The sequence below is a fragment of the Scyliorhinus torazame genome, chromosome 7, assembly GCF_047496885.1.
Source record: "Scyliorhinus torazame isolate Kashiwa2021f chromosome 7, sScyTor2.1, whole genome shotgun sequence".
Lineage (NCBI taxonomy): Eukaryota > Metazoa > Chordata > Chondrichthyes > Carcharhiniformes > Scyliorhinidae > Scyliorhinus > Scyliorhinus torazame.
In genome coordinates this window covers 273,120,412-273,139,949 of record NC_092713.1, presented here as the reverse complement: position 1 = coordinate 273,139,949, position 19,538 = coordinate 273,120,412, and the positions used below count along the sequence as shown (strand labels likewise).

General features: G+C 46.6%; 1 protein-coding gene across 2 annotated transcripts in view; it reads left to right on the top strand.

The window, feature by feature from the left end:
• The window catches only part of LOC140427040 (organic cation/carnitine transporter 2-like), a 284,081-nt gene that overhangs the window by 255,237 nt on the left and 9,306 nt on the right, over positions 1–19,538 (top strand). Inside the window, exons 6-9 of one of the 2 annotated variants that reach the window (XM_072512472.1) lie at positions 3,042–3,142; positions 12,106–12,320; positions 14,833–15,015; positions 17,027–17,162. In XM_072512472.1, the coding sequence (XP_072368573.1) occupies positions 3,042–3,142; positions 12,106–12,320; positions 14,833–15,015; positions 17,027–17,162 (635 nt within the window). Of the gene's footprint in view, positions 1–3,041; positions 3,143–12,105; positions 12,321–14,832; positions 15,016–17,026; positions 17,167–19,538 lie in introns of those variants that run through there. The other variant, XM_072512473.1, reaches the window with a different exon arrangement.

Below are 19,538 nucleotides of genomic sequence, written 5' to 3'. Positions count from 1 at the left end.
TGCATTAAGACATGCTGTGCCCTGTATATAAAGTGAAGGCTGCTACTAGAGAAAAAAACTGGCAAGCATCCAGAAGGCAGGCCTTCTAAAAGGCACGTGATTTACAGGAATAGGCTGAGCCCTGCACAGTTGTCAGGGACTTTCCTCTTAGTAATACATTGCTTTCATACTTTCATACAAATTTGCTAGTGGAGATATATATTTACCTCATACTTTAAGTGTAGTTTATGTGTTTGAATTTAAAGATGCATTTTTCAATCAACTTCACAAATGTTCATTGCAAATAATTTCTCCCAGGGGTACGGAAACTATTTCTTGTCCCCATTATTATCATAGGATCAGCTAAATGACCCAGCGAATGGGGAACCGAGCCTGAGACATTTCTGTTTTTTATGGTTCAGTACTTCACCCAATATGCATTTATCCACTTGGATTTTAGGATAGCTAATTTATTGTTTCAAAAAGAGAAGCAAATTTAGCCTCATGTTTAATGCTATCGTTTATATCATTTTGATAAATAAAAGGTTTTCTGTCTGTTTAATGCCCAGAACAATCCACAACACACACAATGCTGATACTGCATATTTGCAGCTTCAAGATCTTTCTTTCCACATTAATTAACACTATGTCCCCTCTTCCTCTTCCTCCCCTGTAGGATATTTTTTTAAATATAAGTGTCGCATGCTAATATTGTGTTGCTGATCACACCATTACAATATTATCTCAGCAGTTAGAATCACAGAATCACTACAGTGCAGAAGAAGGCCATTTGGCCAATCGCGTCTGCACCGACCATCCGAAAGAGCACCTTACCTAGACCCACCCCCCACCCTATCCCCATCACCTCACTTGACCGACTGATAACACTATTTATCAATCCACATAATCAGCACATCTCTGGGCTGCGGGAGGAAACCGGAGCACCCGGAGGAAACCCACACAGACAAGGGGAGAACGTGCAAACTCCATTCACTCAGCCTAGGCTGGAATTGAACCGGGTCCCTGATGCTGTGAGGCAGCAGTGCTAACCACTGAGCCACCCATAGGTAAATATCATAAAAAGGATGTCACCATGACAACAGAGAACTTTAAACAAATGTCGAAAGTATCCAAAAAATTCCAAATATTCTCAAGCCAGTAAAAATCAAATGCTCCAGCGCCGAAAGGCGGCCCTGCACGGCTGTCACGGGTCCACGCATGCACGCCAGCACATGCGCGGGTTTGCTGTCCCCGCGCAGGTGCATGCGCGTAGTTGCCGTCTCCGTGCTGGCGCGGAGCAACATGTCGGGGACCTAAGAGGGGGCCGCACGGAAGGAGGTAGGCCCCCTCCAGATTGCGGCCGCCCACCGATCAGAAGCCCCCGATCGCAGGCCTGGACCCCGTGGAGGCCCCCCCCCCCATAGTCAGATTCTCCCGCCTCCCCCCCCACCAGGACGTCTACTGCGACTGCAGGTCCGACCGTCCGCCGTGTGGTACCAGGTTGGAACCACGCCAGCGGGACTCAGCGAAATTTGGAGGGAGTGCGGCCGGTCGCCCGCAGAGAATCGCCGCGGGGGCCTATTTCAGCAGCCCCCGACCGGCGCCGCGGCGACTGCCCGGGCGAATTGGCGCTGATTCTCCGGTCGCCAGAGAATCGCGGCCCGGCGTCGGAGCGACAGAGGCTGAAGGAGGAGCTATAATACATAACATCATCACAATTTCTATTACCCATGAAAACATTATACCTACCCAAAGCACACACTAGAGGGCTATGATTTAAATAAGGATTGGACCAGCACCATGAACCTTGACGTGGCACAGCATCTAGAAAATTGAAGTTTTATCATGTTTACACTTAGCCCCCTCTTCTTTTTCTACAGGTGGTTCCGGAAAAGAAAGAAGTGACAATAATGATAATATACACTGCACCATTTTCAATCGGTTGCTAAATTCTAAGCACTGATTCTGATGGCAGAATTTATGGATTTTACACTTTGTCAAAGTTCAGGGGCGTCATTCTCCGACCCCCCGCCGGGTCGGAGAATGGCCGTTGGCCGCCGTGAATCCCGCCCCCGCCCCCGCCGAAGTCTCCGCTCCCGGAGATTGGGCGGGGGCGGGAATCCAGCCGCGCCGGTTGGCGGGACCCCCCGCTGGATTCTCCGGCCCGGATGGGCCGAAGTCCCGCCCAGAAACTGCCTGTCCCGCCGACGTAAATCAAACCTGGTATTTACCGGCGGGACCAGGCAGCGTGGGCGGGCTCCGGGGTCCTGGGGGGGGGCGCGGGGCGATCTGACCCCGGGGGGTGCCCCCACGGTGGCCTGGCCCGCGATCGGGGCCCACCGATCCGCGGGCGGGCCTGTGCCGTGGGGGCACTCTTTCCCTTCCGCCTCCGCTACGGCCTCCACCATGGCGGAGGCGGAAGAGACTCTCCCCACTGCGCATGCGCGGGAAACTTTCGGCGGCCGCTGACGCTCCCGCGCATGCGCGGGGAAACTGACAGCGGCCGCTGACGCTCCCGCGCATGCGCCGCATTTCCGCGCCAGCTGGCGGGGCAACAAACGCCATTTCCGCCAGCTGGCGGGGCGGAAATCCCTCCGGCGTCGGCCTAGCCCCTCAATGTTGGGGCTAGGCCGCCAAAGATGCGGAGACTTCCGCACCTTTTTGCCGGCGCGATGCCCGTCTGATTTGCGCCGGCTTTGGCGCCAGTCGGCGGGCATCCCGCCGTTGGGGGAGAATTTCGCCCCAGATTTTGGATCTGTCCAGAGTCGGTGTTGAATTAAAATGCAAATAAGAGAACATTTAGCTGATTGTATATTCTTCATGACTTGTCATTTTTCCTGATCTGAAGTCTATGATAATATCACACACAACTGACACCGCATTTCCCAAAACATCTTTGCAATGTGCACGGATCATTCCGATAAACCTGGAACCAATTAATTCCCAGAAATAATGTTTCTTTCAGATAGGTTTTCTGGATTATTCATGCCCAAAAGTAAACTAATAACAACAGATAACATTGATATTTTCTAATAATATTGAATATTCTGTTTTTCTTCCAGCTTGAAGATGTAAAGGATAAAAATGTCAAATCTTTTACAGTTACTCGCTTGATAAAAACCCGTAATATCCGAGGCATCACTATTATAAATCTTATAGTGTGGTAAGTATTAGAGCTAAGAAAACCCTTTAAATACATTTCTCAACAAAATAATAATTTTATAACAATCTTTATTGTCACAAGTAGGCTTACATTAACACTGCCATAAAGTTACTGTGAAAAGCCCCTAGTTGCCACACTCCGGCGCCTGTTCGGGTTCACTGATGGAGAAATTAGAATGTCCAATTCACCTAACAGCACGTCTTTCGGGACTTGTGGGAGGAAACCGGAGCACCCGGAGGAAACCCACGCAGACACAGACAGAACGCGCAGACTCCGCACAGACAGTGACCCAAGCTGGAAATTGAACTTGGGACCTTGGCACTGTGAAGCAACAGTGCTACCCACTGTGCTGTAGTGCTGCCCAACATGAACCTCTTACTCATCGTCTTCAGGATGTCATTCGAATTGTACTGGACACCTGGGCTGGGATTCTCCAAGCCCGCGCCGGGTCAAAGAATCACGTTGGCGCCGAAAATTCCCGCCACGCCACTCCGACGCCGGGACGCGATTCTCCGGCGACTGGAGAATCGGCATCAGTCACGCGCACACAGTCGACATGGCGCCGGTCGGGGACCATTAAAAGAGGCCCCCCCCCCCGGCGATTCTCCGCAGTCGACCGGCCGATTTCCCACCGAGTTCCGCCAGCCTAGTTCCCGTATGGTATGGCGGGAGTTCGGACCTGCAGCCGTCCTGGTTGGTGGGGTGGAGGGGGATCAGATGGGGCCTCCACGATGGCCAGGCTCGCGATGAGTGGCTACCGACCAGCGGGCGCATGTGATCTGGGGGGGTGCCTACCTTCTTCCGCGCAGGCCCGCTGTGTCGCTACGCCATGTTGCGCGGCGCCGGCGTGGAAACGGCCACCACGCGCATGCACCAGACCGTGCATGCCCGGACCCGCGCCGGCAGTGCAGGGCCGTGTATCAGCGCCGGAGCTGCGTGGAGCACTCCAGCGCCGTGCTGGCCCCCTGTGAGCCACTGAAATTCTGGGCCAAGAACCCGTTGCCGCCGGCGTGAAACATTCAGGTGTTTACGCCGGCGTCAACCCTTTGCCGGGATTTTGGAGAATTCCGGCCCTGACCTGCAGTCTCTGCCTATCTTTCCATAGATCAGATCAGATTGGTGGGAAATGTGTTGTAGTGATATTATTGACGATAATCGACTGAAGTAAAACCAATGATTGCCTTGATCATCAGCACCAATCCAAGGCCAAAATATGCTATCAAACTCAAAATCAATCTGTAGAATACACAGGTTAATTTTATTTGAAGACAGCTGACCAAATCATCATAGATATCACAGAATTTACAGTGCAGAAGGAGGCCATTCAGCCCATCGGTTCTGCATCTGCCCTTACAAAGAGCACCCTACCTAAGCCCACACCTCCACGCTATCCCCGTAACCCCACCTAACCTTTTATTGGACACTAAGGGCAATTTAGCATGGCCAGTGCACCTAACCTGCACACCTTTGGACTATGGGATGAAACCGGAGCACCCGAAGGAAACCCACGCAGACACGGGGAGAAGGTGAGACTCTGCACAGACAATAATCCAAGGTGGGAATAAAATACGGGTCTCTGGCACTGTGAAGCAACAATGCTAACCACTGTGCGAAGAGTGAAATAATTAAAGCACATTTTGCAATTTTAGATTGTAAACAACTTCATTCCTTTACCTAAGTTGATTATCATAGACAACTTCAGTCTGATCTTATTTTGCACTAACCAATTATATTTTTATCTGTTTCAATTCACTATTTTTGATCTGTTTTATGAAATGACAATGGGGATTTCAATATTTAGAAGTTTACAATAATAACATACCAGGAAGGTCTGACTGACTTAATTTGGGTGGAAGTGCCAACTCTGATTTTGAAGAAGGTCAGGGTTCATGCCTTGGTATCTCTATTTATTCAAATGCTTAATTTCCTCCAGTCCTTCACAGAATAATCCAGCATCAGCAGGCTCACAAATAAATTGACGACATGGTGAAGATTTCACCAAACTCCAAACCAACATGAACCCCAAGGAAGTGTTGGATGAATGGGGGACTCAAAGGCGATGTTAGCTTTCTCCCTGCAAAGGCACAGGATGTACTCTGGGTGGAGGATTTCAATGTCTGTCACAAAATGTGGCTTGGTAGCGCCACAACAGACAAAGCTAGCCAAGTTCCAAAGGATATATCTACTAGGCTGGGCATGCAGCAGGTAGTGAAGGAATGGGAAACAGGGAAACACTTACTTTACCTCAACCTCACAAAACTACCTGTCACAGATTAAACTGCCCAAAATAGTATTGGCGACCACACACAATCCTGAGGAGATAAAACCCCACCTTCACACAGAGGATACCCTCCATCATGTTGGGTGGCACTACCACTGTTCTGAATCCAACAGGTTTGTTTCGAATCACTAGCTTTCAGAGCACTGCTCCTTCCTCAGATGAATGAAGAGGTAAGTTCCAGAAACATAAATATAGACGGAGTCAAAAATGCAAGACGACTCTTTGAACATCTTGCATTTTTGACTTTGTCTATATATATGTTTCCGGAACCTACCTCTTCATTCACCTGAGGAAGGGGCAGTGTTCCGAGAGCTAGTGATTCGAAATAAACGTGTTGGACTTTAACCTGGTGTTGTAAGACTTCTTACTGTCGTCACCCCAGTCCAACGCCAGCATCTCCACATCACTGTTCTGAATGGGATAGATTCGGAACAGACCCTGCAGCTCAAAGCTCAGCATCCAGGTGCTGTGGACCATCAGCAACAGCAGAATTGTATTCAAGCACAATCTGCAACCTCATGTAATCTGCATATCCTTCATTCTGTCATTACATCTAGCCAGGGAATTAACTCAGGTTTTTTTTTACAAACAAAACATCACACCCACACAATTGGTAAGGTACAGCACAATTATTTTACCATATAAATAAAAGAAACACAGCTGAGTCATCTAACCCAGCGTCTTTATGTAAACAAAAATAAAGGGTTGAAGAGACAAAGAATAAAAAAGAGCGAAGGACAAGGGGCACACACCATCAGTATATTAGGGACAGTATTACATATTCTAAATCTGACACCACAGAGCCTGTATATTTAAGATAGGAGTCCAATACATTTTAGAAGAAGTCCAACTTAGATCAAAGTTTAGATTTCATTTGAATACACTCCATAATAATTTTGTGCCAATTATATACAGAAGGTGACCCAAGAATATAAAATATTTTCCCTGATGTAAATGGTAGAATATTATACAACTATACCAATTCTACATTGTAGAAGTATCTTCAGAGGCTAAATGTTGAGCTGATTTCCATGTGCGGGATCCCCACTTAATTTTGGCACAGCTAACACGCAGATTCACGGAGACAAGGGCGGGATTCTCCGAAATGGAGGCAGAGTGTTCGCGCTGTCGTGAATGCCGTCGAGGTTCACGACGGTGCAAAACGGCCCCTATCCCGACCGATTCAGGGCCCGATAATGGGCTAGGAATGACGCCGCGTCATTTACGCACGCCAGGCCTTGGTGCCGCGTAAAGGCGGCGCCGCATAATTGGCGTCACCCGTGCATGCGCGGGTTGGCCGGCGCCAACCCGCGCATGCATGGTTGCCGTCCTCTCCGAGTCCGCCCCGCAAGAAGATGTCAGACAGATCTTGCGGGGCTGCGGAAGAAAGGAGGTCCTCCTTCAGAGAGGCCGGCCCGACGATTGGTGGGCACCGATCGCGGGCCAGACCCCATTTCAGGTCCCCCCCCTCGGTGCAGGATCCACCCCCCCCCCCCCCCCCCCCCCCCCGCAGGCCGCCCCCCCCCCCCAGCGTTCCCGCGCTGTTCCCGCTGGCAGCGACCAGGTGTGGACGGCGCCGGGGGAACCCGCCGTTTTGGGCTGGCCGCTCGGCCCATCCGGGCCTGAGAATAGCAGGGGTGCCGGAATAGTGCCATTTTGGGTGTCCCGGGCGATTCTCTGGCCTGCGCCGCGCGGAACTCGACGGGGCCGTTCTCGCCGCTTGGGAGAATCGCGGGAGGGCGTCGGACCGGCGTCGCAGGAAAATTTGGTGACCCAGGCGATTCTCCCAACCGGCATGGGAGCGGAGAATCGCGCCCAGCAACTCTGGTAAAGACGTTCTTTATTTGCCAACGTATGATGGGAGAGCAATCTGAGGCAGATTGACTCTACCTTACATTGCTTTAGATTCAACAATTATACAATTTCCAAGAATCAGCAACCCTGCCTCAGCTGGTCTTGATCCAATCATGTGGCTGCAGATTACATACATTGACCAATAAAATTGCTTTTGGGCAGCTTGGGGCTGTGTGACCAGCTCATGCTCCTGCGGAGCCTTCCTCATGGTGTTCTGATCTTTCCTAAACCCTTCTTATCCACTGTCCTTGATGTTTTGTATAAACAGTCCTCTTTATCTTCTATCTCTGAATGGTACCATTGTCTAATTAGCTAAGGCTGTTTGGAGCTGGGGATAAGGAATATTCCTGCTGACCTGAAAAGCCTGCATTCTGTATGTGTCCGTTCGTCCTAGGAATATGGTCAAGTCTGGTTGATTTATGTCCCATCATGCTCAGTGCACAATTCACGGTCCTCGGTGCCCATACCCAGAATGTTACTCAGGTTTATGTTTGTTTGCTACTTATCCTGTTGGTCTTGTTTTTTGAGCAATCCAAGTATAAAGGTGTTTGCTGGGTTATGCACTTCTGGGGCGAAATTCTCCCCCAACGGCGGGATGCCCGCCGACTGGCGCCAAAGCCGGCGCAAATCAGACGGGCATCGCGCCGGCAAAAAGGTGCGGAAGTCTCCGCATCTTTGGCGGCCTAGCCCCAACATTGAGGGGCTAGGCCGACGCCGGAGGGATTTCCGCCCCGCCAGCTGGCGGAAATGGCGTTTGTTGCCCCGCCAGCTGGCGCGGAAATGCGGCGCATGCGCGGGAGCGTCAGCGGCCGCTGTCAGTTTCCCCGCGCATGCGCGGGAGCGTCAGCGGCCGCCGAAAGTTTCCCGCGCATGCGCAGTGGGGAGAGTCTCTTCCGCCTCCGCCATGGTGGAGGCCGTAGCGGAGGCGGAAGGGAAAGAGTGCCCCCACGGCACAGGCCCGCCCGCGGATCGGTGGGCCCCGATCGCGGGCCAGGCCACCGTGGGGGCACCCCCCGGGGTCAGATCGCCCCGCGCCCCCCCCCAGGACCCCGGAGCCCGCCCACGCCGCCTGGTCCCGCCGGTAAATACCAGGTTTGATTTACGTCGGCGGGACAGGCAATTCCTGGGCGGGACTTCGGCCCATCCGGGCCGGAGAATCCAGCGGGGGGTCCCGCCAACCGGCGCGGCTGGATTCCCGCCCCCGCCCAATCTCCGGGAGCGGAGACTTCGGCGGGGGCGGGGGCGGGATTCACGGCGGCCAACGGCCATTCTCCGACCCGGCGGGGGGTCGGAGAATGACGCCCCATGTGTCTTACTTACTTTAACCCCTTTTGTACGTTTATCTGAAAGCTCCAGGATAACCCCGGTTTAATGAGGATGCAGGAGAGCAGCACCATGCATACTTAAAAATGAGATCCCAACCATGTCAATCTACAATACATGCATGATAAGCAGCACAGGCAGCATGTAATAGTGCTGAGCAATCTGGCATCAACAGATCAGTTCAAAGGTCAATAATCCTGCCACACCCAGTCATGAATGATGGTGGGCAATCAAACAATCCTATCCTCAATGATAGGGGTACCCAGTGTGTCAGTGCAAAAGACAAAATTGAAGCATTTGCAAATATCTTTAGCCGGAAGGGTCGAGTGGGTGATCCATCCTGAACTTTTCCTAGGTTGTAGGCAGGAGGTACAGACTAGGGTCTGCAATCCCAAAAGTAAGCCAGGAGTGGCATGGCAGCTGCCTGGAGGGCGAGCTCACACTGGTACTTAATGCCAATTCCCTCACTCCTTGTACTGCAGGACAGTGTTGAATGAAATTCAAGAATTTGACCAGTGGAAAGTAACAATCATGCCACACAAGTACGAGGCAATGGCCATCTCCAACGAGGGTAAATCTAATCATCTACCCTTGACATTCATGGCATTACTATTACTGAATCCCCCACTATCAACATCCTGAGTGTTACCAATGACCAGAAATTGAACTGACGCAGCCATATAAATACTGTGGCTACAAAAATAGGTGCGAGGCAAGGAGTTCTGTGAGAAGGAATTCCACTCCTGACCTCTCAAAGTCTGTCCACCAAGGCACAAGCCAGGAGTGTGATGGAATACTGTCAAATTGCCTGGATGAGTGCAGCTCCAACAACACTCTAGAAGCTTGAGACGGGCAAGACAAAACATCCCACTTGACTGGCACCCCATCCACCATCCATTTCAACATTCACTGCCTCCACCATGTATACACAGAAGTGTGTATCATCTACAAGATGCATTGCAGCAACTCACCTAGGGTCCTTCAAATCACCTTCAAAACCCACAACCTCTACCAGCTTAAAGGACAAGGACAGCCATTGCATGGGAACACCACCACTGCAAATTCCCCTCCAAGCCACACACCATCCTGACTTGTAACAACATCGCCATGTTGTTGGACTAGTGGTTCAAGAAGATGCCGCCTCACCACCACCTTCCTCGGGGAAATTAGGGATGGGCAATAAATGCTGCCCTAGCCAGAAATGCCCACATCCCGTCAAATAATTTTAAAAAACCCAGGCCTCATTTTCTTCTGACTCATCCACCACATCTATCTCTGTCCCAGTATTATCACTCCATAAATAACCATTGACATCATTCTCATTCTCCCTCCCAGCCATGGAATTCCATCAGACAGAATTTGTTAGTGATAGTGCGCGTATGGCACCAAGTGCCTCATTGAGCTTGTCAGAACCTGAGCAATGAGAAGTGGGTGCAAAGGTGACACCATCCCAACAGAAACTGCAAAGAAAGAGGTCTCCAACTTTAGAAAAGCAGATATCAAAACTCACTGACACATATCTGTGTTTGTGAAAATGCATACTTATGTGCAGGCTCTGAGGACAATCATCCAGCATGTGCAGTGATCGGCAAGTATAAATCCCAAGTCTACAGCTCCACTTTTCATATCTTGTTCTTGACCCTTCTTTACCTCCTTTGGTTAATCTTTATTCCTGAAATGCTTGATGTGAATTGTTCGTATTACTAAACTGTATGGCTTGTATACCACATGATAATTTACCACCAATTGCATTGAAGGTGCCAGATTAGAATACGTTGCAATAATTAAATAATCAACGTAACAAACAAGAATTGAGGTCTCTGAGCTGGAAGCTTCACCTTATGACGTCAACATTATCTCAGACCATTACAACATACATTGTTAACTAATTCAACCGTGTGGCACTTGAAAACATGTAAACCTGCTGCTCTGTCCAATTGTGACATGTAAGATTTATTTTAATTTTAATATTTTTCATATATACAAAATCATATAATGTACAATGAAATGCTGCAAAACACACAAAACAAAATGAAAAATGATAATTTCCGTGTTTGTGTACTGCCCACATTACACTTCGGAAACAAATTTTGCACCGTAGGTGCTCACTCTCGCTGACAAAAGCTGCTAAATCCATTACAACAAAAATGTGAATTTCATGTCTCGTTCCTCTAATTCAACTGATGGAATGATTAATAATAATTAATTTTAATAATCTTTATTGTCACAAGTAGGCTTACATTAACACTCCAATGAAGTTACTGTGAAAAGCCCCTAGTCGCCACATTCCGGCACCTGTTTGGGTTCACAGGGGGAGAATTCAGAATGTCCAATTCACCCAACAGCACTTCTTTTGCGACTTGTGGCAGGAACCGGAGCACCCGGATGAAACCCACACAGACACAGGGAGAACGTGCAGACTCCACACAGACAGTGACCCAAGCCGGGAATCAAACCTGGGACCCTGGCGCTGTGACTCAACAGTGCTAACCACTGTGCTACCGTGCCGGAATATTCAGTTTGCTACAGTGTTTGCCATGGCAAGTTAGGTCCCCAATCTGTATTCTTGTTTTAATCACTTTCTGTATGGTACATGTAAAAGTTTTAGAATTCAGTTTTCACAGCCGAATGCAAAATGGGATCGCAACACAAATTGAATCCTGAAATTTAATTTAATAAATTTTACTGAACAGCAGTCTTGGTCCTACACATTTTTCAGGGCTGCGTTTTAATTGGACAGTGTTTTATCTTCGGGGCTGTGTCCACCTCTACAAAATATTTTGCAAATTCACATGCAGATTGCCCTGTCCTTGATTGAAGCTTATCTTCAGTTTATCTTCAAACCCATTTGCACTTTGGACCTCATGACAGTATGGGAATCAGAGGAAAAGTGAAGTAAGTAATTGCTTCATTACGTTGCTCTGATCTATCCATATATGTTATTATATCTCAGTTGGCCTTTGAAGCTGGAGTCTCACTGACATTGAAACCTAAATGGCAATATCAGCATTGGCTTTGGGGGGTTTCTGAATCTGACGATATATACAAGTCAGATATCTTCCTATTAAAGCTCTCCAAGTTTTATTCATTTGTTTTCATTGCCAGCCTCAATAACTCCTTGTTACCTGTAATGCACAGCAAGATTACTAACATTCAACATGTAAAAAATGCTATATTTATGAAAATGTTTGTTCATCCTTTCATCACTTGGGGAGACAGAGGAACTGCCCATCATGTTATGATGGCAATCTAGAAATCAAACAATCATGAATTAAATTACAGTTTAATTAATTGTGCTGGTGTAATAAGCAATTTTCTACTAACATTAGGTGATGTAGCTGAAACAGTGTCACAATAGCAAAACATGTGACTGGTCTGCAATTTCTATTCGATGACACTAACATAAATACATTAAAGAGATAATCCAGCAAAATAAAACTGGAGAAAATGGGAAGTAATTCTTAGGAACAGTTTTTACAAGAAGAATTTACAATTTTAATTGCAGGATAATTTTGGCAATTGGATACTATGGTCTGTCTTTGAACACACCCAACCTCCATGGTGATGACTACTTGAATTGCTTCTTCTCTGCTGCCATCGAGATCCCGGCCAACATAGCAGCTTGGCTTTTTCTCCAGAGATATTCCCGCAAGTTCAGCCTCTCGGGCTCACTGTTTCTTTGTGGAATTGTCCTGTTCTTCGTCCAGCTCATCCCTCCAAGTAAATTTTTACAAGTGTATCTGGAATTATCCTCACCTAGCTTTTGTTAACAATCATTTTGAAGCAGTGATTCATGATAAATTTAAATATATAGTTGATTAAAACCCACAAAGGTGGGACAGTATACTTTTGGGCAAACTGCAACAGACTTGTTTGCAAAACAGTGGAGAACTCCTCCACCTTTTCTCACCCATCACGACTTCACTGTTCTTAGCAATGTTGTAAAAATGAGAATAGGGCCAAATTGTCAGCCCACCTGCAGCATCCACAAAATGGTGGGCAATGGCCTGCCCACATCATTATGTGCCCCAGGGCCAATCGCGTGGTAGCCACAAGAGTCAAACATTGGTGCATTTAAAATGGAAATTGGGATCCTATGACATCATTAGGACTCCAAATGTGCCAGTCTGGGATTGAACTGGCTAGAGTGTGTCTCTTTCATGCTCTGACCATTACCTGCAGGCAGCTCAGCTAAAGAGGATCCATGTGAAATAGCTGACACTCACTTTGCCCTTGTTGTAACATGCTTTTTGAAGATGGCATTCATTATGTTGTGCATTTTATCTGTCCTATTTAAATTTACTGATGTATCCACAATTCCCCCAAAGCTGTCTGTGCTATTTATTGTTTCACACCAGTGACTATATGCAGCATCTATTTTTTGAGAGAGTGGAATCCCAAACAATGTGCTCTGACTTCACTGAGTTTCTGAGGACTGATGCTTAAGTGCAGGCGCCACCTTAAGATGCATAAAGCGTTCAGCCAAGTTCGACTGACAGGGATCCTTGCCTGTCAATTTATACATGGCCACAAATAATCTGAGCAGACAGTGTTGTTTCCTGGTTCTCAGCTCCTTCTCCCTATGTACTGTCCCCTTCAAAATTATAATTAATTATAATCTATGATAATTAATATCCCATTTTTAAAAACTCAACAGTAAGCTCTCTGCCCTTGCAGATTACCACGTCATCTTCAACTGCTCTTTTCCTCATCAAATACCTTGAATGTACTGTGACCTCCAGGATTTGCGACTATCTCTCTCCAACTCATGTTTGATTCCATCTAATCCAGTTGGCCGGGATTCTCCTATCTGAGTTTGTCCCGCCACCGCGCTCCCAGCGAGGACGGAGAATTTGGCGCTCAGCCAAAACTCCATTCACTGCAGCGGGATCAGAGAATCCAGCTGGCATGAACGGGTGGAGAATTCCAGCCAAATCTCTGCTACTGCACCATAATTGCCTTAAGCAAAGTCACATTCAATATTCACTGTAAGTGCAACAATGAAGCATTATCCTTCCTTATCCTCAGGCTCTATGCAGTCTTTAATTTAGCCAACCATGCCATTATCCTGCAGCATCTTTCATATGTTATTGAGCTTCATAACCTTGCAAGACCACAAGGTTTAATCCATGCCCCCCTCCACAACACTACCTCATTGTTGATATGCAAATGATGCCAAGCCTCAACCCTGCCACTGTCATTTGGACTGTCAGACTCTTTATTCAATAACTTATCTTGGATGAGTCACAATTTCCTCCAGGTAATTATTAGGATGATCAAAGTAACAATTTTCCTCCCTTATCGCATTTTCATACTATCAGTACTGATCCCACCCTCCATATTGATTGTTATCTCAATCTGAACCACACTGTTCATGCCTTTGATTTCTTAACATCTAGAGCTGAGAGTCTGTCTGAAAACACATTCCTCCATCACAAAGACCAGTTATTTCTATATGTATAATGTTGTTGATCTCTGTTCCAATCTCAGCTCTTCCATCACTGAAACCCTCAGTTGTATTCTTGTCACTGGTAGACTGGTAGACCTTGCTTATAACTCACTTATCTGACAACGTTTTTCCCCTAATCACTCCTTCATCAGCTCGGTGTCTACTTTTTGATACGTCTCTGTGAAGCATCTTGAAGCTTTTTCTTTCTCTTTACAAATTGCTATTTAATTTATGTTGTTGTGGTTACAGTTGTTGTTGAAATCTTGTCAGAAAGGGTGAGGTACTTTTATTCAATGTGGGTCAATTCCACAAGTAATTCTAACACCAGTATTAAGGGACCTGGTTTTATGAACATGCACTTTCATCAAATAGCAGAATGGTTACAGGACAGAAGGAGGCCAATCAGCCCATCAAGTCTGAGCTGTCCCTCTGCAAGAGCAGTTGTGTCAGTCCCAGTCCCTGTACCTTTTTCTGTAACCCTACATTTTAAAAATTCTCAGGTGCGGATCCAATTCCAGTTTGAAAGCCAGCACTTTACCTCCTCCATTAGCAACATATATCAGGAAATTGTGGGTGCTTGCTTTTCCTTTCGTTAATTTTAGTGGATGGGGAGCAACGGTATGAATTCCCAATTTGTATTCCTAGCAAGGTGAAGCTCCATACCAGAAGCATGCATTTGGAAAATCAGCCCATGTTTCCTCAGTGTTTGACAGGCACATACAGACAGGCACTTGTAAATGATGCAACGCTCACCAGGTTTACTGCTTTTTATGGTTTTTCTAGATATTTCAATTCTTGCTACAGTGCTGGTGATGGTTGGAAAATTCGCGAACACGTGTGCGTTTGCCATAATTTATGCCTATACTGCTGAACTCTACCCAACCGTGGTAAGGAACACAGGTGTCGGAGTGAGTTTGATGGTCTCCAGGATCGGCAGCATCATTTCACCATACGTTTTTTTCCTTGGTAAGGTAACAGTTTAACTTCTATGTATAGGTAGAATATAAGGAATTTTTGGCCACAGGGAGTTCCCAAATCATTTGCATATTCTTTTCACCATCTGTTCTGAAATTCTTTCACATGGTCTTCAGGTTCAATTGAATGCACCTATATTTATCGATTCCAAACTCTTACACAGATCGAGATTCCTCGGACTCTAGTGTTCTGTGATTTTATCTATGTGGGTGGTGTTATGGGCCAGGGTTTAGAGAACCCCAAAGTGTATCATGGAGTTCATCTGACCCACAACTTTTAATAGATTGTGGAATGGGGAGCACACGGCCCACTCTACAGGTGTAGTACAGCAGAAATGGAAAAGTATTTTTTAAAGCAATTTATTCTATGAACTCAAGTTAACCTTTTTAAAACATACAGTGAACATCTTAGCAACCATTAATTCAAATACAACCCCCAAAGACCACAACACTAAGTAATCCTTTAAGCTTTCCTTTTAACATCCATAAGTCTTAAAAAAACAAAACCTTTAACAGAAGCACCTCAGGTTTAACTTCACTACTGAGAACAGTTACCACATTGAAATCAGCAAATGGGCATTCATAAGCTTGCTGAGATTCACACACATCCTGCTGTGATTGCAGCTTCTCCAAAACTAAAATGAAACCAAACCCACCCTGCAGCAAAAAGCCTAAAGTGAAAGTAAAAAGCTGACAGACAGCCCAGCTCCACCCACTCTCTGACATCACTGCAGTAATAAACACGCTTTTCTTAAAGGTACTCTCACTACAGATATTTATATACACACCCATTTATAAAAACCCATTTCTTAAATGTACTCTCACATGACAGTGGTGGCCCAGTGGTAGTACTTGCACTTCTGAGTCAGAAGGAGAAAGGTTCATAGTCCCACTCCAGGCACTTGCGCCAGCATTTAAATGCAGCGTTGGCCCTATCCATCGGTTAGAAAGACACCAAACCTCGCCCGATCACAGAAGCGCTGACTGAATTTGACGTTGACCAGGCAGCCACTTGCCTCAAGTCATGTATTTTGCCCCTCTCAGGTAAGATGTCCTACTTCAAAGTACTGTAAGTCAATCAGGTGGCTGGCAGCACTTCAGTATCAGCAACACTACCAGGAATGGTGAGCACTGCTGCAACTGCAGCAATCCTGGACCAGCCATGATTGAGAAGGTCCCAGAATACAAGGAAGTGGGGTTGGGATGCACCAAGACCAATCAGTTAGGACCCGGCTAGTCGGGTGGTTGGTAAGGTGGGTGGTAGACATTCAAGGATCCTTGCCACCAGGAGGACACTACTGGAGCACAGTTTCCACATTTGGTGAAGGGCCCATCCACCTTCTGATAAAATATCAGTGGCGGCAGGACGAAGTATTTCGATTCCCCTTAATTGCCCACTTAAGGGTCTCAATTGGTCAATTGAAACCAAATTGAGCTACTGGCCTATCCTGCCACTGGTAAAATGACAGCAGCAGCAGGTAGGCAACTCAAACCAGGATCACCTGCTTTGCTGCCCAATTGTACTATTACCCCACCTCCCAGAATGCTCCCTTAGGCCCTGTAAAATCTTGTCCTTGAGCACAAAATGTACACTAACTCATTAGTAAAGTGCTGAAGGAGTGCTATACTTTCAGGAATGCTGTCTTCCAGTTGAGACATTAAACTAAGACCCTGGGCGGGATTCTCCGCCGGCAGGATGCTCCATTTTGCCGAGAACAAGGGCATGACTGCATTTGCTCAGCATGCAGGACTGACTCTAGCAAATACTGAAACCTGCGTGTTGGTACCCTAATGGACTCCATCATGAATGACATGATAAGACATGACTTTAATCTTATAACTTCAAAAATATAAATGTACAAAACATTTCCCACTTTATTTGAATGTACCTACATTGAAAATACATTAAAAGGTGATTATTAACTACAGGATTTGTGTTAGTTGTGTGATTTATGTTGATGCACTGATGTTCACCTTACAATGTATACTCTATATTTTCACAGGGGTTTATTATGAGTTTCTGCCTTATATTCTGATGGGGAGTTTGACCGTGTTTTCAGCAACTCTTGTTTTGTTATTGCCTGAAACAGTCAATATTGCACTCCCAGACACCATTGACCAGATGCAGAAAATGAAAGGGTAAGTGCGTAGTCTTTATGATTCCGCTTTCTTTATTCATTTTCTGCCCTGAGCAACAATACAATTCTTTACAGAATCATAGAATCCTTACAGTGCAGAAGGAGGTCATTCGGCCCATTGAGTCTGCACCGACCCTCCGAAAGAGCACCCCACTCAGGCTCACTCCCCTGCCCGATCCCTGTAACCCCACTTAACATTTTGATACTAAGGGGCAATTTAGCACGGCCAACCCACCTAACCTGCACCTCTTTGGACTGTGGGAGGAAACCGGAGCAACTGAAGAAATCCTACGCAGAACCAGGGAGAAAGTGCAAGCTCCACACAGAGAGTCGCCCGAGTTCAGAATCGAACCCGGGATCCTGGTGCTGTGAGGCAGTAGTGCTTACCACCGTTCCACTGTGCAGCCCCTTTAATGTTTCAAATGTCCCAAGCTGTTTCACAGAGACAAAAGAACAAGCATTCATTTTTCATCAGAGGGTGATAGAGTGATGAAAAGACTGGGGAAAAGAGATGTGTTCTAAATATAGGGTGAGAGGCAGATCAGTGGGGTATTTGAGGAGAGAGGGTGTGAGGGATGGGGCGAAAGTAAGTTTTGATAACCAGAGATGGTGAGAGGATACATTGTGTTGGGGAAGATTGAAGAGATACGGTGAAGAGAAACTGGGCAGAGATTTGTTAACAAGGTTGAGAATATTAACGTCAATTTACTAGTGGACAAAGAGCCAATGTATCTCAGCAAGGATGGAAGGTTATGGGTAAATGAGTTGTAGATCAGAACAGAATCCAGGCTGCAGAGCTTGAGATGATTTGGAGTTTATGGTCGGTACATGCAGGGTAGAAGACTGACAAGGACAGCATTGGAAAAGTTGATTATCAAGATCAAATTCTGGACAAGATTTCTGGTGATCATGAGAATTAGGTAGGGCCAGAGGCTTGCAATGTTGCAAAGGTCGAGATAAGCAGTTTTGATGACGGATACGCCAACCCATTTGAAATTCTGTTCTGGGTCAAACAAAATATGAGACTTGTATGCAGTTTGATTCAGTCTGGGCAAGCTGACAGGGAGGAGAATGACATTGATGACAAGCGCAGGCTTTGGTGCTGGAATGTGGGTGGGAGTCTCGAGTCTCACCCATGGCTGGAGCCATTGTGAGCAAGAACAGAAAATTTGGTGTTCCAGTCAAGGCATCAGAAAATCCCTGCCGCGAATAAGGATGGGAGATTTCAGCCAATGTCTTCACTCGGTGCAATGTTTAAATGCAAAGCATTTTTACTTGTGCATGACACAACAGGATAACATCATAATGCAGAGATCGTAGATTTACAAATAGTGATCGAAAAGGAAAACTGGGTGCATCAACATCCACATAGAATCTAACCCCATGTTATGGAAGATATGACAGGGAAAAAGCATGGAAATAAGGAAGAGGAGTGGACCAATAATGGATCCTCAGGAAATTCCAGAGGCGACTGGATAGCAGCTAAAGGAGAAACCATGCGTTGTTTGAACCAGTCCAGGTAGGAGTGTAAATGCTGGAACAAGTACCTGGAAATGGATAATGGAGGGAAGATAACAACAAAGATGACATGATTTATCATGTCAAATAGTGCAGTGAGATTGAAGAATGTGAGGAAGGATAATGCCTCATGATTTAGTTACAGGTGCAGTGACTTTGACCAGGGTGATGTCAGTGAGCACGGAAAACATACTAAAACAAATTAAAAAGGGAATTGTGGGAAAGGTAACCCGCATTGCTGTAAGGTGACACATTTTTGGACAAAGGAATGATTACAATGTCAATGAGCATTGATGCCAGGAAACGTAGTAGGTAGGAGCAAGGTAAGAAAATCATCGAGGGGGCAATAGATGTATCTCATAAAAGAAATTAGCTTCGATGAGACTCCTTGTAACTCCATATAGAGTATGTGTTTACCTTATGCTAACCTGAGTTTCAGAGCTAAATGACCTTTTCTCAAGCCAAGGTAAGAAGTGACAATGAGGTATTTAGCTGTTGGTCCTCACGCAACAACCTCATCTACACTTTCCACTGTGTAGCAATCAGGACCAAGTGCACTGGCTCCCACTTTCTCCCCCACTCGCCGCCACCCCCCCCAGCCACCCCCCCCAACCACCTCCATCACCACTGCCACCATGCCCAGCACCCTCTGCCAAGTGAATCAAGGAAATCCCAATCTGTGAGTCTTAATACCACAACTGACAGTGGATTTACTTGTAGAACAATGTGCATTATCTACTATTGCTGAAACTACGTGCTTTCTGAAATTCTCTTAGTACTGTTCTAAGAAGGAACATGAGCCCAGCACTTCTCACAGCCTGATGTTCCCATGTAGTGTTGAATGCAGATAATTTGTGCT